The sequence below is a fragment of the Schistocerca gregaria genome, chromosome 5, assembly GCF_023897955.1.
Source record: "Schistocerca gregaria isolate iqSchGreg1 chromosome 5, iqSchGreg1.2, whole genome shotgun sequence".
Taxonomy (NCBI): domain Eukaryota; kingdom Metazoa; phylum Arthropoda; class Insecta; order Orthoptera; family Acrididae; genus Schistocerca; species Schistocerca gregaria.
In genome coordinates, this window is record NC_064924.1 from 127,748,642 (window position 1) to 127,772,140 (window position 23,499).

At 39.5% G+C, this 23,499-nt stretch overlaps 1 protein-coding gene across 1 annotated transcript; it reads right to left on the minus strand.

Moving 5' to 3' along the window:
* Positions 1 to 83: 83 nt before the first annotated feature.
* Positions 84 to 23,164, minus strand: LOC126272975 (zinc finger protein 845-like). The gene is made up of 2 exons (XM_049976312.1): positions 22,495 to 23,164; positions 84 to 905 (listed from the first exon to the last, which is right to left on the minus strand). The coding sequence occupies exons 1-2, from the start codon at positions 22,990 to 22,992 to the stop codon at positions 144 to 146; spliced, it is 1,260 nt and encodes a 419-aa protein (XP_049832269.1). The 5' UTR covers positions 22,993 to 23,164; the 3' UTR covers positions 84 to 143.
* Positions 23,165 to 23,499: the final 335 nt, after the last annotated feature.

The window sequence follows — 23,499 nt, forward strand, 5'->3', positions numbered from 1 at the left end:
CTAGAAACAACTACTAAATATTCAGTGAGCTTCACCTATGAAGTAACTTTTACATAGCAAATAAATCTTCATTGCATCAGTAATAAAATGAACTGCAGTTTTTATTTCAATCATAAAATATTCATTACAATAGATTTAATAAATTATTTCAATTTCTTTTCATGTACATTTTGGGCCTTCTTCCTAAAGGGGCAATAATACACTCGATGCCTTGAAAGTTCGATAGTGCGTCTGAAATTTTCTTGGCAATCCACACACGAAAATGGCTTGTATGGCGTATGTTTCTCCTTGAAATGAAGAAATATGTTACTCTTAAATTTGAATGCTCCATCACAAAAAATACAAACAAATGGCTTTGCAAATTCAGAAACAGCTGTAACATTTGACAACTGAACTCCACAGTTAACTTTTGTTCCCAATCCAAGCTCGACTGGGATCTGAGCTGTCAAAACTTCAGGTTGATGAGAAGAAAGAACATGACCTCTTAAGTTCACATCATTCATAAATAAATGACCACAATAACAACAATTGTATGATGTGCTCCCCTCTACACACAATGCAATTCCTATCCGTAATCTTTCGCCTGGAATCAACATTCCATGAAGTTCATCATATACTGCTTCAGGTTGTTCTGCACTTATTTCATCTTCAGGCAATACATTATGAGAATCTTGGAGATGTGTTTTGCTTGATTCATTGGAAAGATTTGATCCAGTCTGTGTTGTTTTCCAAGAAGTATTTTCTAAGTTATTGTTGTAAGGCTGTATTATGTGATCCGTTTCTCTTTGTATTACATGGCTATTTCCTGGAATCTCTGACAAGTGAGTAGTATTTTGCAGGAAGGTATCAACTGCACTCTGAGGCCAATGAAAACTGGGACCCACTTTATTTTTCTTTCCATTTCCCTGTAATTAAGTATATAGCATTACTGTTATAGACACCAAAAATGCAAATACCATCTCTACCGGTTTTCAGTTACTTGGTTATAATTTCAAAACATCTTCAGCCTAAAAAAATCACATACATAACATTGGTATATGAAGGGCTTATTTCAATAGTGGTACAAGTCGATTTTTATTCACATTGAGATAAAGAGTCCTGAAGTTAAATGAGTGTTGAAAAATCTACAGTTGAGATACCAGAAATATTCAAGCATATGGCTTCTTGCTAGAGATGAACCTTTATTTCTGTTTGTTTGGATCATTAATTTCAGAAGCATTATAGGCAGAAAAGTGGAGGTAATGGACTTGTACCACTATTGAAATAAGCCCTTCATAAAGTCACATAAGGAAACAGGCACAGCAGACAAAGATTGCAATTGTTTCAATAAAATGATCATAAAAAATAATGTGTATGGCCAATGTATAATGGGTTTGTCAACATAACCTAAACACAACTAAGTCGTAAAACATTGTGTCAGAGATGTGGATGACTGTGAAATGGGAAGAGAGGAATGAAAGTGTTCTTGCAAATGGAAAATGGGTTAATCTTATTAGTATGACAGATGATATATGAGAATTCACGTGGACAATAAAAATGTAATATTGAAAGTTTTAGCGAACATAAAGGACACTAGGCACACATGTCAAAGGAAAACTATACTTACAATAACTGTTACATCAACAATGGAAACTATATTAATAGTATCTAAATTCACATGAGAAAAACATAAAACTACAAGGAGACACAAATGCTGACCAGAGGCATAGTGCTAAGTGTTGAAGCTGACACATATAAAAGCACAAACAATTATACTAGCTTTTGGAACTGTTCGTTCCTTTTTCAGGGAGGAAAGAGAGAGATGTTGCAGGAGGTTAGGAAGGAAGGAAATGTCACTAAGACCCCAGGTTGGGAGTACCCACTTGTAGACAGGTCAAAAGAAGAGAAAGATAAGGGGAGGCATCAAAGAGAGTGTAATCCCAAAGATAGTAAACTGGTAAGCAATGTGACAGTTTCAGTCGTGAAATGATAGGACAGTCTGAAATGGTAACACACAGAATAAGAGAAAGAAAAATGGGAAGTAAAATGAACATTGCAATTCATAACTAAGAGGAAAGTGGAAAAATGAATGTGGAGAGAGAAAAAAAAAAAAAGATGAAGAGGGAAACTGTGGTGTGCGTACTGTAAGACCTTCAGTACACACAACATCAGATTATTTGACTTGTCGCTCTAACGAAATAGGCGAATGTCAGGAATATGTCTCGTGGTCTTATCGTGGCGTGTTTATCTTCTGCCGTTAGGTCAGACGATAGAAATGCCGCTTGCACGCTTAGAGTAGCAGATCGATGGTGACCAACTTTAAACAGAACTTGATTAATTTTCACCCACATTTATTAAAATAATAACAAGCATAAAAATTACTTAACTTGGTTCTGGATGCTATTTACAACTGACAATCTGAAGTTCCTTTGGTATTGGTACATTAATCTTATTCTCACATATATCTCTGATACTTGACAAAAGTGTCTATAGATGTATCTTCATGGCTTTGTACAGGAATATGGTAATATTATTAAGCGCAGACTGAAACTTGACTATGGCACAGACAAATCTAGAACTCATACAGACTGGTACAGACTAAGGCAGACTGGTACAGACTGGTGCAGACAAATGCAGACTGACTAATCGGAGGTCTGTACACTCATTATAATACCTAGCGCATTCATATATCACTGCGAGAGTGTGATCCACGAGGAGAAAAGGTTCTACATTAGCAGCAATCTCATCGGCTGCGTTACATATTAATACGCGGATCGGTGGAAGCAGAATTTGGTCCGTCTCTATGGCAGCGCCATCTCGTAGTGAGGAGACGGATGAGCGCTGCGCCTGCGCTGTTGTGCTTAGCGGGGCACGCTCTAGTGGGAAAGTTGTCTGTGCACTGACTACGCAGAACTATGTACACAACAGAAACATATACATAAGCAAGTTAAAAGTGACACAGTGCCTTTAAAAAATAAAATAACATGGGTGAGAGAGGGTGCTCCATTCAAAGCCCGAGTGGCCCCGTGATCCTCACTCTATTTGCAAGTTGAACAGGAAAGCCTTGCACAGTATGTAATCAGATGTACTTGGGTGATACTGGATGACATGGAATGGAGGGATAAGGGGGTAGAGAGAAAGGGGGGGGGGGGGAAGGAGCTTGAGTTTTTTTTTGTTTTTTTTTTTTATGTGGGTGCTGTACCTGTTGAAAAACAAGGGCATGGCCTGGGGGAGGGGAGGGGGGGGGGGGGGGGAGCAGAGTGTTCAGAGGGAATATCTGCCTGGAGGTCCTTCTCTGATCCTGGGACATCTATTCTTTCCAAACGTCTAATCCTCCAGTCTCCAATTCTGGTGTCCAATTCAAAGACCTGTTCTCCGTAACCTCAACTGTGAAAACCACTTCACTACACAATCTCAATCCACAATCAAAAGACTGAGCATCAAACTCTGCCAGGGACTGTTTCAATCTGAATCTAAAAGTGATCCTTCTGCTCTCCCCCAAAAGAACCCTCTATTGGCATACCACAAATTCTGTTCACTGAGCATCATCTACTAATTCTTCCTGAAAAGTATCACCTAAACCTGAACATATACTCATTCTGAGTTCCAACTTAATCACAACTTGAAAGCAGACCATTCTATTATCATCTTACCTGAAAAGATAATTACTAGGCAGCTGACCATGGTGAGTACATGGCAAAGGGGCTTTGTCAGCTCTGAGACACCCCAGTGTTGAAAACTGTTCCCAATGTTCCAATTCTGTGCATCCAGAATGAACTGCAGAAAATCCTAAAAACCTTATGCCTCTCACAAGGGCTCACATTCCATGGAACAGCTTATCCCTCCAGACCAATACACCTCTAATTTCTACCTACTTCACGAAATACACAATAACAATCACCCCTGTCACACAAGTGTAGAAGGCTTCAAAACCATTCCTGAATGCATCTAAGTCCTGGTACAGAACATCTCCAGCCCATCACACAGAACCTCCCAGCCTACATAAAAGACAGAAACTTCCTGGAACATCTCAAACTGATTCTCACATCTCTCCCATATGGCATCCTCCCTGTCACTATTGAAGTGATCACACTCCACATCACCATCCCATATACACACTGTCTCTCACTCCTACAACATTACATCTCTTAGTGCCTGAGAACATTATTTATTTTATCTTACTCAATTTTATCCTTACCTGCAACTTCTTCACATTTCAGGAATAGACATAAGAGAGAAACAGTAGGACTAATATGGAAACCAGGATGACACTGTCCTATGGGACCACTTCCATATCAAACTCTTCCTTCCTGCAGCCTAGGCATTAATCTCCACCAATGAATCCCTCAATATACTAGGGCTGTTCAAAAAGTATCTGGCCTTACTTTTTATTGCTGAAACAACAATGGTATGGAGGCATGTGTGCTCTCTATGTTTGTAGGCGCACATAGTGTGCATGCCTGATTTTGTTTCACAGCTGTGGAAACAACCAATCACTGGCTAACCACTGACAAGTGAACACATGTAAGTGATAGTTATCAGATTTTGTGTTGATGTCAAAAAGCCAGAATTGCATCAAATTTTGTTTTAAGCTTGGAGATTCTCAAGTTTCAACAATCCACAAGATTTGACAAGCGTTTGGGGACAAAGTAATGGTTCCACAACGGTAAAGGAGTAGCACAACTGCTTCAAAGATGACCACTTATCAGTGAAGAGTTAAGTACATTCAGGTATGCCCTCTACATCTGCAAATGATAATGTTATTGATCACGTAAGGACCCTGGTGATACAGGATAGACGAAGCATTATCAGAGTACTTGCAGACAAGGTTAAAATTAGTATTGGATCCATTCATTCTGTTTTAAGGAAACATTTGGACCTCAGGAGGATCTCAAAAAAATTTGTGCCACAGTTGCTAATAACTGAGCAGAAGCAACTTCATTCAGTTATCACACAGGTCATGCTGGATACTGTGAACAAAAAGACCAACTTTCTTAAAACAACGATTGCTGATGATGAGTTCTGGGGTTTATGGGTAAGACCCAGAAACAAAGTTCCAATCATCGGAATGGAAGCATCCATTCTTCATAAGACCCAAAAAAGTGAGGCAGGTCCGCAGCAATGTGAAAGACATGCTAACCAACTTCTTTGACTCCAATGGCATGGTCCATCCCAAGTACGCCTTAGAGGGTACTAACATCAATAATGAGTACTATCAAGAGGGTCTGCTTCACCTTGGCTAAGCACTGATATGCAGCCAGTCAGATCTGTGTTTAGCGAGAAGTTGGCATCTTCACTACGATAACACACCTGCTCACAGTAATTAATTAATTCAGAGTTTTCTGGCCAAACACAAAATGGCTGTGGTTTGTCAAATTCCCTATTCCCCTAACCAAACACCAAGTGACTTCTGGGTTTCCCTACACTGAAAAAGGCTCTAAAAGAGACCAGATTTCAGAACAGAGAAGACATTATGCAGAATTCAATGAAGCAGTTGTGCACCATGCCAAAAGGGACTTTGTAGCAAAGCTTCCAGTAGTGGCATCAGTGTTGGACGAGTTGTGTAGAAGCTGCAGAGCACTACTTTGAAGGCGAATAGTGTCATGCAATTGTATCTGAATACAGATTGGTTTTATAAATAAAAGATACTTTTTGAACAGCCTTTTTATAAACCAGACATCTTATCGACGACCAGGATCTTCCAAGCGGTCTCCTCTTTCTACCTGTGCAAAAACCAGCCAACAGGTGGTGATGGTCTGAAACACACCAGTGACACCACTTGATAATCAATAAATGAGGGAATGAGTCAGATGTGCCAGAAGTTTTGCTATCAAAATGGAGAATCTACTACTCCGACCGTACTGTCCTGTCGCCATAAGAAGGGTACCTGAATGGGTAAATGTCCCCTGACAAGTATCATTGTGAAGAAAATCGTCATGAAGTTCAAAGCCATAGGTTGTTTAGATGATTGGCCCCATAGTGGGTGACGAGACACAAGTGGTACTGCTGTTCGGACAGTTTAGGAAGAAATGGAGACTTTAGCGGGTTCATCTCCACTTGGTAAAGTCAGTGCTCATGAAGTCATACATTGTGCCAGCACTGCATGCACAACTGTTTGGAGAGCACTAAGACGTACCCTCCAATTCTATCTGTACAAAATCCAGCGTCATCATGAACTGTTAGCCACCAATTTTGTGACACAGAGAGGATTTACAGGGTGGGCACTTCAAAAAATGGACAAAGATGACAATTGGTTGTCTACCATATTGTGGACCAATGAAGCCCATTTCACACCCCAAGGGTCTGTCAACAATACCCGCAAGTGCAGAATTTAGGCTATTCAAAATCCTAGAATTGTCGTGAAAAATCCATTGCACGACAAGAAACTCACAGTGTGGTTTGGGTTTTCCACATGAATCGGACCCTTTTTCTTTGAGGAAATGTGGGGTGCTGCATTTCAAACTGTCAGCATGACGGGTGCAAGATACACTGATATGTTACAGAATAGCATTATCCCTAGCCTGGCTGATACACGCCTGCTGGATGGAGAAACTTTTATGCACGAAGGTGCTCCTCCCCATATCGCTACTCGTGTGAAAGATCTCTCGCACACGTCATTTGATAAGGATATTGTGCTAAGCAACCACTTCCATTATGCTTGGCCTCCTAGGTCCCCAGACCTCAATCCATGTGATTATTGGTTGTGGGGTTACCTAAAGCAGAAAGTCTACCGTGCCTGACTGACCTCATTAGGGCATGCAATAGCAATTTCTCACCATACCTACTGACATGCTGTACAGTGCTGCCCGCAACATTGTCCCTTGACTACAAGTATTTTGATGAATGATGGCTGACATGTTGAGCATTTGTTATAAAGAACATTATCTTTGCTAAAAATCTGTTGTTATGCTAATTATTATTAATTTTGTATCAAATGAAGTGCCATCTGTTGGTCATTTTCGTCATCCTTTTTTTCCCCAATAAACCCTGTGTTATTTCAAGCATTTGTGTCAGTTTTTCCTCTCTACCTACATTATTTAATGATGTGTTGAATTTTGAAATGTTATGGACTTTTGGGTCACCCTGTACTTAGGTCTAATACTTTTCTATAAATTGTCAGCAATATATTCACCTCAGGGTTGAATGGAAAGAATACTCATATTAACACTGTGACTGCATTTAGGCATAACCAACTGAAAATTTTAAAGTCTCATCCATAATTAGGGAAACACACACACAAACAAACAAGTGTAAAAATTTAAATTATCCACATTTAGTGAACATAGCAAGTTAGTACACTTCCATTAAAGAATGAAAAATTCATAACTCGCATTAGTTATGAGGGCTGTTTCAAATGTAATGCCTCAACATATCTTGTATCAACCTTTAATGTGTACACCATATGCCAGTTGTATAGAGCAGCTCAAACCTTCCCATTAATTTCTGGTAAGTTCATTTTATGAGACCATCAGGGGCAGTGGCATTAGTTGATGTCAGTTTCTGAAAGCACAACAAGTCATCTCTACAGTTAGAAACTCCTATTCTCAGATTCCAGTTTCTTCTTCATTCCACAAGAAAAATTGCTTCGAATAGTCTATGAAATGGAAATATGATGAGTTTCTGGCAAATTTGCACAAAATGACACCCACAGACAATTGCACAGATGTCCAAAGTTCACACAATGATACATTAACTTTTCGAAACTGCAGTTGGTCACAATGAAGAGAAATTCAATAAGCTCATCCAGGTCAATAAACAGATTCTGGTGGTAATAAATGAAAGTTCTGTAACAGAACAAGGTGTTTTTACTGAGACTGTTGCAACTGGGGGTGTATGTGGTACATTGTGCCTGTCTTCAGTGAGGTGAAATGAAAAACTGTGAATCTAGACAGTGAAATAAGTATATTCTCTCAAAAGGACTGAGAAATAGGAGTGCTGTCAATATTCAAATAAACTTTTAAAATATGGATTCATCCTCTGATCTACAAATGAAGAACTACCAGTGAAAATATACACTGACTGATACCGTCAGATGTCACTGTAACTTGGTACATGCACAAAACATTGGCAGGCAAGTAAATTATAGGCTGCCATTAACACAACGCAACAGCTGTATATGCAGTGGTGCTGTGACTCGGAAGTATGGGCTGCTGATGAATGGTGTCACACTGTGCTCAGTGATGAACCTGGATGACAATCTTCAGCGAATAAAGTGGTGACCTGGGAAGAGGTCCCATTCTTCCAACATTATAGTGTCACAGCAATGTTACTCCTGACGTCAGTGGTGTGGGGAGCCATTGGGTATGGTTTCAGGTCATGCCTGGTGGTGACTGAGGGAACTGTGATACCACAAGGGTGCATCATGGACATCTGGATCCTTATGTGCTATCTCTCACATGACGGTATCACGGTGCCATTTTTGAACAGGATAATGCTCGAGCACACATGACAAATGTCTCAGTGTGACATTGATGTACTTCCATGGTCAGTAAGAACCCCAGGTCTGTCACAACAGAACACTTATGGGATCAACTCAAATGCTAACTCTGTCCCACTGTTGGTAACCAGTTATTAAGGTCCAGTTACAATATTCATGCACCAGGTTGCCGCTGGGGAATATACAACGGTTTTATGACATCTTTTCCAACTGAACAAGTGCCAGCATTCATGCCAGAGAGGATGCAATGTGCTACTTAAAGTGAGCTCCTATTGCCAAGGTCTCAGTAAATCTGATTCAGTATTGGTAACCACTGAAGTAACATTACATACCCTCTCAAACCGTAGAGTATCATTTTGTTTCTGCCTTCTTTTCTAATGCAACAGTTTGTTCAATAAATTACATTGATCTGTTGGAAAAGTGTTTTAATTTCTCATCTTATTCACCCACTAAATCCAAGCCTGACCTCTCTGTGTGTAAACATACCTTACGTAATCAATGGGAATGCGCTGTGTGGCCGATGACCTAGGCCGCTACTATTGTCGTGCCACCTCAGCCCAAGGGGACGTGCGCTGCTAGTCTACAGCATGTGTCCAGGATAAGGTCTCTCCTCTGCTGCCAGAATACTCTAAGTCCATTATCAGTCCCTGGTGTCATCCTATTTGTGCACTGCTATATTACTGTGTATCCTGGTAAGACGAGAGTCAGTCGGCAAGATGCCTCGTTATCGCACGCATCATGTTTATTGTTGGTGTCCTACGATCTACAAAACAGTTCTTGACGTTGAGACTGATTATAATATGAATGTTAATCGTGCCAAAACAATTGATTTTCTACAAGGACCATCAGTTTTCCATGGTGGGTGTCGGGCAGGATATATTCAAACAAAGCTATGATATAAGTTTGATAAACATAACAATGGAGGAATGTTACTCAGAGAAGCACATACAACCACTGAAACACTTACACATTACCTGCAGTTAAAAAATATTGTTTGAACAATGCTAGGGCCTGATGGATATGCTGTGATGAAATCCACACCTTTCAGTAATGACACATTTTGGAGATGAATTGTCAAGATGTGGAAGAGGAGTTTTTCACAGTCTTCAAGTCTTCCTAGACTTCAGTCTTCATCCTGGTGGAGTATGGTGATGTAGTGGCAACTTCTACAGCATTTTTTTTGTGCCTTGAGCAACTCATTGCAAGAACCGAGGCAAAATGTTTTGTTGTCTATACTTTTCCACATTCACAAAGTGTTGCCCCTTTAAAGTATCCCCATTTCATTAGGTTGTCCTTAGGTTTGCTAATGCCCCCTTGTAAAACTGTTCAGTGATCTCCATGTGACCCAGTCTAAGTAGTGTCCAACTGGTAAGCATACTGCTGGTTTTACCCTTTCTTGCAGATGACTTATTTTGGCTGCCCACAGTTTTTCTCTCACTTCCTTGGCTGACGTATATATTGCAGATATTGACTTCAGCCTTGGTCTTGGAGGAGCATGTCCACGCAGTGGGTGTAACTCATGTTTTTGACTTTCTTCCTTTTGGGATTTGTTGCTACTTTCCTTGTGGCTACTTCCCAACACACGTCAGAAGGAGCTATGCTTGCAAATGACTTATTTTGGCTGTCCACAGTTTTTTTCTTGCTTCCCTGGCTGATGTATACAGTGCAGATATTGACTTCAGCCTAGATCTTGTAGTAGTATGTGCATGCAGTGTGTGTAACTCATGTTTTTGACTTTCTTCTGTTTGGCATTGTGGCTATTTTCCAACACATGTCAGAACTAGATATGCCTGCCATGCAGCACAATTTATCAAGGATGGTGAAGGAACTTGGCATGCCCTTTCAAAGGAATCATACCAACCTTTGCCTTGAGCAATTAAGGGAACTCATGGGAAACCTAGATACAGATGGCCAGACATGGGTTTGAACCATCATCCTCCAGTTTGTGAGTCCAGTGTGCCAACTGCTGCACCAAGGAGTTGGTTCCAGCCATCCAATCATCAGCCTTACTGTTTCATTAAGGGCTACATCTACTTCATTCTGAGGTTTATGCAACACTGGGCAGGCATATTCACCAGCCAAGAAACAGAGTACCACAGCAGAAGTACAGACCACCTTGAGTTGGGCACTCCAATAACCAACAACAAGTTTCTGGATGATATCATCTTGGCCTGACACCTTACATTAGGCATTAAGGCAGTTCCACTGGTAAGTGAACAGTCTAAGGCAATTCCACAGTATTTGGGTGTAAAAACAATGCTCCAGCTTGATTCCTTTCCAAATCATTTTCAGTTTTCTTCATGCCTGTCTATTTCTTAGGTGCAAAGAACAGACCTGAATTTTGAATGGGCTTTTCATCTGGTGGTTCTTATTATAGCACCTGTTCTGCTTCTTCAAAGTCACCTGTCTCCACTGTCAAAGCACAGTCATCAACACATACGAAACTCTTGCATGAATCAAGCCTTGGTTGATCATTTTTGTCAAATTTGAAGAGCAAAGGCAACAGTGCACTCCCTTGTGGTACACCATTTCGTTGTTTCTTCCAGCAGTTATATCTTTTTTGGAATTCAACACAGAGTCTTTTGTTTTGCTGTATGGGTGCAGTTATTCTAGTGAAACCATAGTTCTGGGTCAGTGTGTATCGCTTCTGAGGCATTAGGGTGCAGTTATTCTAGTGAAACCATAGTCCTGGGTCAGTGTGTATCGCTTCTAAGGCATTATGTGATGCTGGACATGTCATAAACAGACCAAAGTTTCATAAATGCCACTCTTGTGATCTTCCCCCTTTCAAATACATCTTCTACGTGCTGCATTGATGAAATGCCTGTGCTGTACAATTTCTTTGTGGTCTGAAACTGGCTTGTTCAGCTGTAAATGAGCTATCAATCTTCAGTGACAGATGGTTCAAAAACATCCTTTCAAATATCTTATAAATACAGTATAATAATCAGATAAGCCAATAGCTCTGAGGCTCAGAAAGCTCATTTTCTGTTTTCAAGATAGTATTTATCATGATTTCCTCCACATTTTTGGAATATTGCTCTGTTTTAAGTAGTTACTGTATAATTCCTCAAGCCATTTCAGTGTTGTTGGTCCAAATTTCTTTATCTGCTCTATTCATTTGTCATCTAAGTCACATGCCTTGTTGTTGTATAGCTTTTTGCACCTCTTTTCACTAAATGGAGTCGGCAACGCATTCGTTTCTACGTGTTCTTGCCTCTGGATCTTAGGTCCTTTGCCCCATTTTTCTGTTTTGCCATTTTTAAGAAGTTGTGTGGCTGTTTCACTTGGGGAAATGTTAGGGTGAGTTTTCTTTTAGGTTTGCTCATTACTCAGGTGACACAGAAGATTCCACATGATTCGACTACTTTTGGTCATGTCTAGTTCTTCTAGCATTTCCATCCAGAATTTCTCTTACCTTATGTAAAGATCAAATAACATGTGATGTTTGCTCCTTAAAAGGATTTTCTTCAAAAAGTTCATGTATTCTTCCAACAGATGGGTGTTTTCTTTAGTAAGACCAAGAATGAGTTGGTACGGCATTCACAGGGGAAGGGTTTGTGAGATGACTCCTGAATGGCTCCTACAAAATCTTTATATGCTTCATGACAACGATTTATTTTCAACACACGGTTTTCTAGTGTCTCTGAGAACACATTCAAGTTTGCTTTCTTGAAACTGTATTTTCTTCTGAATGGAACTGCCTGGGTTCTTATAAACTCCAGTGATCTGACACATGGTCTCCTACGTCTATGTTGGCTACTTGGAATTGGAGGAACTATGCACTTGAAATATTGTGAAGCTGTTTCTTCACTGATAAAAATCATATCAGGATTGTATCCTCACTTTCAGTGTCCACTGTTGCAAGATGATTGTAGTTTTCTATTACGAGTTAAGCTTCAGTTACTGTATTCAGCCAATTACTGCTTCATCATTCTCATCATCCTCCTCAAATCCCCAGAACATAAAGTGGCTATTAAAAAATCTCCTAGAATGAACTATATATTTTGGTTGAGATTATTAGTTGGTTTATTAAGGTGCACTGGGTGGTTTGTCCTCTGTTTACATCTAGTGTAATTCACATGGTCAAATGTTGCATCATTTTTCAAAGTTATAAGAATGTAGGCTTCCACGGCCACTGGGTATTATGCTGTGTCATTGCTAAAAACTAACAACAATAATAAACAAAAACCGAAGTTTCGACTGAACTGCAATGGCCTTCCTCAGGGCCTGTCGTGCCCTGAAGAAGTCTGCTGCAATTTGGCCAAAATGTCGGTTTTAGTTTATTATTGTTGTTAGTTTTTAGCTATGACGTGGCATAATAACCAGAAGAATTTTAATCACTATTTTTCAAAGTGTGTGTACATCATGTAACTGTGAAGGAACCACTAACTAGCTTGGTATTTACTAAATGAATGTGGGAAACTGCTAAAAATCCATATCCCAGCTAGCTGGAACACCAGCTCCCATTATTAACCCATGAGGCAGATTCGATCCAGGGCCAACGCACCTAACAGTGTTCTGGATGTGGGTGCCTTAACACACTCAGCTATCCAGGTGAGTATGATTAAATTAATTACAGTTTGTAATGAAGGAAGAAAGACTGACTAGGGTCTTATGTTCCATCAATACTACAATGAATTCATTGAAATGGAAATCGTTAGAATGGACCATTGGCTGCTCTGGGATGAGAGCTGTAAATGTATTACATCACTTGGTAGTTCGTACAGAAGCATATCAGTAATAAGTATATAATTGATGGGATCAGATTTTTCACACTAACATGCACTGTATCTAAACATAGGTGAGAATTGCAACAAATAAAAGTCAATGCAAAACATTTTATATTCTTTGCCCCATCCAGTAAATCCATATGCTTAATTAATGATGATGTAAGTAAAATAGAAAGAAACTTCCACATGGGAAAAATATATTAAAAACAAAGATTCCAAGACTTACCAAGCGGGAAAGCGCCGGTAGATAGGCACAATGAATAAAACACACAAACACACACACAGAATTTCGAGCTTTTGCAACCGGCGGCTGCTTCATCAGGAAAGAGGGAAGGAAAAGGAAAGATGAAAGGATGTGGGTTTTAAGGGAGAGGGTAAGGAGTCATTCCAATCCCGGGAGCGGAAAGACTTACATTAGGGGGAAAAAAGGATAGGTACATACTCGCGCACACACACACATATCCATCCATACATACACAGCCACAAGCAGACATTTGTTGCGAAAGCTCGAAATTCTGTGTGTGTGTTTTATTCATTGTGCCTATCTACCGGCGCTTTCCCGCTTGGTAAGTCTTGGAATCATATGCTTAATTATCAACATTTGGACTTTGCCTATCAAAAGGCTTTGATGTACCAAGGGAAAATGGTATCTAATACATATCACAATACAAACTATGTGTTGGAGGTGCTATCAACAGAGAGACACAATAAATCAAGGGAATATGGTACTTTTATAACTCAATGGGAGCAGTCTAATTGTGTTTTGTATGTAGAAGAGACATATCCTCATCTATTTCTGAGCACTAACACTTTCAGTTTACAATAATTACAAGATTGTGGTGAAGTATTTCTCTAACAAGTTGATTAATTCATGATTAACTATATTTTCGGACAGTGACACAGGTACAACAACATTTTTCAGTAATTTGAAATTATGATGCAGAAGCTAAATCAAAAATATTTATTCTGTCAAGCAATGTGGCAGTACAAAGACCAATTTGTAAAACTACCCTGCATTATACATATGTTGTATCTGTAGAGTTGTCTGCAACTGGTTTATGTTCTTTCTTTCTATCACAAAGTAAGCTGTGGGAATATGTAGTGAAAACAGAAATTACTTTCTTGGATATAGAAAAGTTAGTTACGGTATACCACAGGGTTCTGTGTCAGGTGACTTTTATAAATACTATAACAAACCACCTGCCAGCAATGGAGCTAATGCTGTTTTCAGATTGTACTGGCCCTTTTATGAAAAGTAACAATGAATGTGATTTACAGCATAAGGTTTTTGTGGCAGCAGAAGCAGCAAAGGGATTACTTAACAATGTGACCACACTGACAGCCAGATGATGTCACCAACATGACAAGTATACAAGGTTACTAAATGATCAATGGCAGATGTCACTAACAATACACAATCATTAGCAAAATAAAATTATTGTGAAATATGGGAAACAAAAGTAATGTCAGTGGGAAAGAAATATAAACGGATTGAGTGCCAAATAGGAGGAACAAAGTTAGAACAGGTGGATGGTTTCAAGTACTTAGGATGCATATTCTCACAGGATGGCAACATAGTGAAAGAACTGGAAGCAAGGTGTAGCAAAGCCAATGCAGTGAGCGCTCAGCTACGATCTACTCTCTTCTGCAAGAAGGAAGTCAGTACCAAGACTAAGTTATCTGTGCACCATTCAATCTTTCAACCAACTTTGTTGTATGGAAGCGAAAGCTGGGTGGATTCAGGTTACCTTATCAACAAGGTTGAGGTTACGGATATGAAAGTAGCTAGGATGATTGCAGGTACTAGTAGATGGGAACAATGGCAGGAGGGTGTCCACAATGAGCAAATCAAAGAAAAACTGGGAATGAATTCTATAGATGTAGCAGTCAGGGCGAACAGGCTCAGATGGTGGGGTCATGTTACACGCATGGGAGAAGCAAGGTTACCCAAGAGACTCATGGGTTCAGCAGTAGAGGGTAGGAGGAGTCGGGGCAGGCCAAGGAGAAGGTACCTGGATTCGGTTAAGAATGATTTTGAGGTAATAGGTTTAACATCAGAAGAGGCACCAATGTTAGCACTGAATAGGGGAACATGGAGGAATTTTATAAGGGGGCTATGCTCCAGACTGAACGCTGAAAGGCATAATCAGTCTTAAATGATGATGATGATGATGATGATGAAATATGGGAGAGTGTGCCATAGATAATAAAAAAACTGCACCACCCCAAAACAAATAATAAAAAAAATTAATTACAGCATTCCGCTACACCAACAAAACCACACGAATAGGACACTTCCCTTGACCTATATAGCTAACCGCAACTACCGACACCAAAAAACAAACACCTACAAAGCCAAAAAAAGGCATCAGACATTTCCCTTGATCTATATAGCAGCTATCGATACCAAAAAACCAACACCTACAACTCGGAAAAGTAGAACCAAAACCCTCACAACTCAAAAAACCAAATACCCCATAGGCACTATATCAATTAAAATACAACTGACTTACCATAAATATACAACATACAAAAATCACAATTATTATACAATAGCACCAAAACAAAAGTGACTTATACACGCACGCGCTGACAATGCCATGCCACAAACGTGGTACCTAACATACACAGCAATAAGACTGAACATTTGCAAAAGCTGTATAATAGACATCATATCATTACCAATCTCAGAACATAATGATACACTCGTGAACTTCACTGTCATACTGATACCTAACGAAATAATATTTTTTTTTAATTAGGTGTCTTTCCACACAACAGATGCCAAACTGATCAGACCTAACAAACTAAAAAGAATCTTAATCACTCACTGAAAACACTTCCACAATCCACATTGTCACACCAACAACCTAAACTCAAAACCATGTTAGCATAATGACAATCAAAACTCAAATGAACCCAGCACCACGAGTTAAACTCAGCATGTCTACACCCACTGCCAAAGGGCACCATCAAATACGACGACACAACACTTACAAACACAACCAGCTCAAAAACTCTGTGCCAAGATGACCTCACATGCCACACCATGATGTCGAGGGTCAGAGCAGACAGGTGGAATTGGACACTTCCATTGGCCCGAATGTTGTTACTAATGCTTACAAACACTTTAAAAACTTGAATAAATCAGACCATAGTGAGTTAATACAGGTGCTCATCTGATACATAAACATAAATATGGAATGTATATAAAAAAAAGATAGTCATGAAACATTCATTGGCTTCACCAAATCATAGCCTAACCTACAACACAGATCAGACTGTCACCATGAACTTTGTTTAACAAAAATAGGTTTTTGTTGTGATACATCCAGTTGCTTCACCAACTCACAACAAAATTATCACATTCCAACCCAACCTAGGCCTCAGGCTACACTACAGTTCTATCATTGCAACTTCATAAAACAAAGAAAACAACACAAAAGGATAGTATATAATATAATGCACACATTGTTTCCTTCAACGGATTGCCATCACCACTAAACCTACAGAAGAAATTAACAACGTGTAATGAGCAAAACGTGCGAGCAACATCTAGGCTATCATTGAATCATACAAACAAATATATTACAGGCAGGTAACATGTAAAATATGATATAACAATTCAGTAAGTACATGGATGGCTCACACTGTGCATAAATGCTGTTTATAAACATCTGCATGCAGGTAAATGAGAAGAAAATAGTACAGATGAGCTTCAGACTTATAAGAACAAAAGCTTGTTAAGCTATATAATACTAGTAGCATTAAGGGGCTGTAAAATTGGAAGAGGTACCATATTACACAAGGACATTGTTTATCAACAACACTTTGCAATAATTAATTATACTGAAAAACTAAGACAACACATCAACGAAAACCAAGGGGCTTAGCAGGAGGAGGAGTAAGGATAAAGGTGATTATGTACGCATATACAGATGATCACGCAGTGTTGGTGAAACAAAGAGAGAACAACAATTTATGATGGCGAGGATCATAAAAGTGATACAAAATGTATGGAATGGAGATAACTGTACTAGAAACCAAAGCAATGAGAATTAGTAGAGATACAGGTTCTGTCAAAATATCATTGCAAAGAAAGACTCTGGAACAGGTAAAATCCTTCAGGTACTTAAGAAGTTTACTGACAGAAAATTCAAGCTGTGTGAAAGAAGTAAAAAGCAGAATGTCCACATGTAAAAGAGCTTTTAAAAAACTGGTTTGTTGACAGCAAAAGTAATTCTGATAGAATTAAGAGAAGGATTCACCAAGCTTTTACCTGGTGTGTAGTGCTGTCTGGCAGCAAATCATGGCCAGTCAAAAAGAATGAGGAAAAGTACTTAAATAATTTTGAAATGTGGTTTCAGTGAAGAATGCTAAACATGAAATGAAATGGCAGAATTAAGAAGTATCTTCAAGAATAGGATAGAATAGGAAATTAGTGGACACAGTACAAGTGAGGAAAACGTCTTAGCTGAGATGAAGGAAAACCAGCCAGGGGAAGACTTCAAATGCTGGATAACATTAAGAAAGGACAAAGTGACTAGCAGATTATGGAAGAATTGCACAACAGAAGAAAGTGGAGAGATTTAGTCAATACCTGTTGTAAAACAGATACCGAAGACGAAGAGCAAGAAGAACGAGGAGGAGGAGACAACAGAGCATTCAAGAAACATGTAACACAAAATTCTTAGGAAGTGTTGTTCTGATATTAGAATATGTGAAACAAAATTTATTTTACTATAGGAAAATGAGAACTGTTGTTAGTAAAAAGTGAACAAGAAATGTAAAATTAGGTGATTTTTTTTTCCCGGAGTGAACTGAAAGCAAATGGTGCAAAATAGCATGTTTTAAGAGTAATTCTGTAAATAATTTGTCACTTTCCAGCAAGTAATGCAGTGGACTTGCAAATGTCATATACAGGGTATTCCAAAGCTATTTGTTTAAATTAATACACGACAAATAGAACATCAAAACTAATACATGTCAATAAGGAATGTATGACCTCTTAAGTCAACCTGCAATGTCAGGGAACTTTGGTTAGCCTACCGGTGTTGATGTAAGGTGTGCTCGTATCGCTGACTGGTCCTGATATTCAAATATCCACAGTCTGTACATTTGGACACACTTGAATTCACAAGGTTCTCAACCTCGTGCTCATCAACAGTAATTCAGTGTTAATGTGTGGGCTGGCATTCTTGGTGTTAGGTTCCAGCACAATGGGGGCACCAGCCCATTTCAGTTTTGCTATGAGGAATCATCTGAGAGACACCTTTGGCAATCAATGGATATGGCCCGGCCACCCAGGTTACCTGACCTCATGTTTGGATTTCTTCCTCTAGAGAGGCATATGAAACAACTGGTGTGTGAAGTTAATGTGGAAACAGGAGAAGACCTCGTCGATAGAGTTGATATCACTGGTAGTACCATGCCGGGAACCTTAAAACAGACATGGGAATCATTGGTCAGACAATGTACTACATGCACACACACAAATGGTCGCACATTTGAGCAGTTCCTGTGAATGCCACTGTTCACTGTTGTAATTAGCATGGTAAATGATCTTCTGTGTAAATTGTCCATAGCATCAGAAATTGCCACCAGGGATCATACATACCATAACTCAATATAATTGTTTTGATGTGCTCCCGTATTAATCTGAATGAATAGTTTCAGAACATCCTGCACAGAATGTTTTGTAAATACAACAAACAGCAGTTTCTGGTAAAAGCATGTGTATTTTGAATTATCTGTGAGATATGTAGAAGTACCTCCCCCTATGAACCATGGACCTTGCCATTGGTGGGGAAGCTTGCGTGCCTCAGTGATACAGATAGCCATACCGTAGGTGCAACCACAACGGAGGGGTATCTGTTGAGAGCCCAGACAAACGTGTGGTTCCTGAAGAGGGCAGCAGCCCTTTCAGTAGTTGCAGGGGTAACAGTCTGGATGATTGACTGATCTGGCCTTGTAACAATAACCAAAACGGCCTTGCTGTGCTGGTACTGTGAACGGCTGAAAGTAAGGAAAAACTACGGCCGTAATTTTTCCCGAGGGCATGCAGCTTTACTGTATGATTAAATGATGATGGCGTCCTCTTGCGTAAAATATTCGGGAGATAAAATAGTCCCCCATTCAGATCTCCGGGCGGGGACTACTCAAGAGGATGTTGTTATCAGGAGAAACAAAACTAGCGTTCCATGGATCGGAGTGTGGAATGTCAGATCCCTTAATCGGGCAGGTAGGTTAGAAAATTTAAAAAGGGAAATGGATAGGTTAAAGTTAGATATAGTGGGAATTAGTGAAGTTCGGTGGCAGGAGAAATAAGACTTTTGGTCAGGTGACTAAAGGTTATAAACACAAAATCAAATAGTGGTAATGCAGGAGTAGGTTTAATAATGAATAGGAAAATAGGAATGTGGGAAAGCTACTACAAACAGCAAAGTGAATGCATTATTGTGGCCAAGATAGATACGAAGCCCACACCTACTACGGTAGTACAAGTTTATATGCCAACTAGCTCTGCAGATGATGAAGAAATTGAAGAAATGTATGATCAAATAAAAGAAATTATTCAGATAGTGAAGGGTGACGAAAATTTAATAGTCATGGGTGACTGGAATTCGGTAGCAGGAAAAGGGAGAGAAGGAAACGTAGTAGGTGAATATGGACTGGGGCAAAGAAATGAAAGAGGAAGCCGCCTGGTAGAATTTTGCACAGAGCACAACTTAATCATAGCTAACACTTGCTTCAAGAATCATAAAAGAGGGCTGTATACATGGCAGAAGCCTGGAGATACTGACAGGTTTCAGATAGATTATATAATGGTACGACGGAGATTTAGGAACCAGGTTTTAAATTGTAAGACATTTCCAGGGGCAGATGTGGACTCTGACCACAATCTATTGGTTATGACCTGTAGATTAAAACTGAAGAAACTGCAAAAAGGTGGGAATTTAAGGGACCTGGATAAACTGAAAGAACCAGAGGTTGTACAGAGTTTCAGGGAGAGCATAAGCGAACAATTGACAGGAATGGGGGAAAGAAATACAGTAGAAGAAGAATGGGTAGCTTTGAGGGATGAAGTAGTGAAGGCAGCAGGGGATCAAGTAGGTAAAAAGACGAGGGCTAGTAGAAATCCTTGATAACAGAAGAAATATTGAATTTAATTGATGAAAGGAGAAAATATAAAAATGCAGTAAATGAAGGGGGCAAAAAGGAATACAGACATCTCAAAAATGAGATCGACAGGAAGTGCAAAATGGTTAAGCAGGGATGGCTAGAGGACAAATGTAAGGATGTGGAGACTTATCTCTAGGGGTAAGATAGATACTGCCTACAGGAAAATTAGAGAGACCTTTGGAGATAAGAGAACCACTTGTATGAACATCAAGAGCTCAGATGGAAACCCAGTTCTAAGCAAAGAAGGGAAAGCAGAGAGGTGGAAGGAGTATATAGAGGGTCTATACAAGGGTGATGTACTTGAGGACAATAGGCCTATTATGGAAATGGAAGAGGATGTAGATGAAGATGAAATGGGAGATACGATACTGCGTGAAGAGTTTGACAGAGCACTGAAAGACCTGAGTCGAAACAAGGCCCCCGGAGTAGACAACATTCCATTGGAACTACTGACGGCCTTGGGAGAGCCAGTCCTGATAAAACTCTACCATCTGGTGAGCAAGATGTGTGAGACAGGCAAAATACCCTCAGACTTCAAGAAGAATATAATAATTCCAATCCCAAAGAAAGCAGGTGTTGACAGATGTGAAAATTACCGAACTACCAGTTTAATAAGTCACAGCTGCAAACTACTAACGCGAATTCTTTACAGACAAATGGAAAAACTAGTAGAAGCCGACCTCAGGGAAGATCAGTTTGGATTCCGTAGAAATGTTGGAACATGTGAGGCAATACTGACCCTACGACTTATCTTAGAAGCTAGATTAAGGAAGGGCAAACCTACATTTCTAGACTTAGAGAAAGCTTTTGACAATGTTGACTGGAATACTCTCTTTCAAATTCGGAAGGTGGCAGGGGTAAAATACAGGGAGCAAAAGGCTATTTACAATTTGTACAGAAACCAGATAGCAGTCATACAAGTCGAGGGGTATGAAAGGGAGGCAGTGGTTGGGAAGGGAGTGAGACAAGGTTGTAGTCTCTCCCCGATGTTATTCAATCTGTATATTGAGCAAGCAGTGAAGGAAACAAAAGAAAAATTCGGAGTAGGTATTAAAATCCCTGGAGAAGAAATAAAAACTTTGAGGTTCGCCGATGACATTGTAATTCTGTCAGAGGCAGCAAAGGACTTGGAAGAGCAGTTGAACGGAATGGATAGTGTCTTGAAAGGAGGATATAAGATGAACATCAACAAAAGCAAAACGAGGATAATGGAATGTAGTCGAATTAAGTCGGGTGATGCTGAGAGAATTAGTTTAGGAAATGAGACACTTAAAGTAGTAAAGGAGTTTTGCTATTTGGGGAGCAAAATAACTGATGATTGTCGAAGTAGAGAGGATATAAAATGTAGACTGGCAATGGCAAGGAAAGCGTTTCTGAAGAAGAGAAATTTGTTAACATCGAGTATAGATTTAAGCGTCAGGAAGTCATTTCTGAAACTATTTGTAAGGAGTGTAGCCATGTATGGACGTGAATCATTGATGATAAATAGTTTGGACAAGAAGAGAATAGAAGCTTTCGAAATGTGGTGCTACAGAAGAATGCTGAAGATTAGATGGGTAGATCACATAACTAATGAGGAGGTATTGAATAGGATTGGGGAGAAGAGAAGTTTGTGGCACAACTTGACCAGAAGAAGGGATCGGTTGGTAGGACATGTTCTGAGGCATCGAGGGATCACAAATTTAGTATTGGAGGGCAGTGTGGAGGGTAAAAATCGTAGAGGGAGACCAAGAGATGAATACACTAAGCAGATTCAGAAGGATGTGGGTTGCAGTAGGTACTGGGAGATGATGAAGCTTGCACAGGATAGAGTAGAATGGAGAGCTGCATCAAACCAGTCTCAGGACTGAAGACCACAACAACATGTAGAAGCAGTATAAATCATGAGATTTATAATATTTTTGTACATAATTAAGACACAAATTTTTTCCTATGCTATATTCGCTACATCTTGTGCATTGTATACCTTCTTAGCAGTAACTTTTCTAAGTTCTGTACAAAATAGTCAAACGATGATTAACTTTTTTATTTTAGCATTCTGTATTAAATAACACGTAAATGTTATGAATTCTGACAACAAATCTCGTCACTTCGACTCTAAACGCCAAGCAACAGGAGTATGTAAGTCAAATTCAAGGGCAAGTTATCCATAATTTCCAGTACCTGAGCGCAGGCATTATGAATAGGCTCTAACGTCAGAAGTTCCTTTTTCTCATTTCCCAATTTCTTCTTCCTCCCAGAAGAACCGCGTGTTTTCTGAGCTGCCTGTCGTTTGCCTCTTGTGCATCCGCCGTCTTCGGCGTTTTGTTTGTCCACATCCATGCATGTTGCACGCTGTATTTCAGCTGATTCTATGCTGCCATGGAAACTAACATACTTCTCACATAGCTGTGCCTTTATGCTATACAACTGAGCTTCAACAATGTCGTATTGATTGACTAACTGAACGCACGGAATACACACTAAAACGGAAGGGTTGGGTTGTGGTATTATCCACTTATCTCCAATTATTGCTCTCAGTTTGTCTTTTACCGGTGTCTCACTCTGGGCTGTGTATGAAGTGTCTAAAGTCAGATCAACGTAATGTGATAACGAATGCGAACCACAAACGAGGCAGTAAGAGCTCTCTCCACTAATACTACTGTAATTCAGTAGCTCCATTCTCTATGTCCTACACCGTATACCAGTTCAAATGGAAATTAGCTGTCATTACTGAAAACTGTAACACCATCATTTACAAATATCTATAATAAACGCAATAAATGTCAACAGTTAGAAATGTTTGTAAACAGAAAACGCACATTGTTCGACTATAAACACCAACACACAACCGTACATCGATTTATCGCTTGATTCGAGTATTTATTCGACCTATCGCGGTCAGCTGATATAGTCTCAATCTTCACAGCGATAACAGCGCACCAAGTGGCCAAATAGCTACGCCTCTGAATACGATATCGGACGAGCGCTAAAGGATTATTTATCTTGATTTGTAACGTAGTTTTTACAATTGGGAGCGTAATATGTGGTGCCATAGAAATCGACAATAACAAAAAAATGACGCCATATTTGTCTGTTTTAGTTTCCTATGGTAGGATTGATCCAGTACAGTACAGTTTATTTTCAATTCTCTTAGAAAATGCAGATAATTACTGAAAAATGTCATGT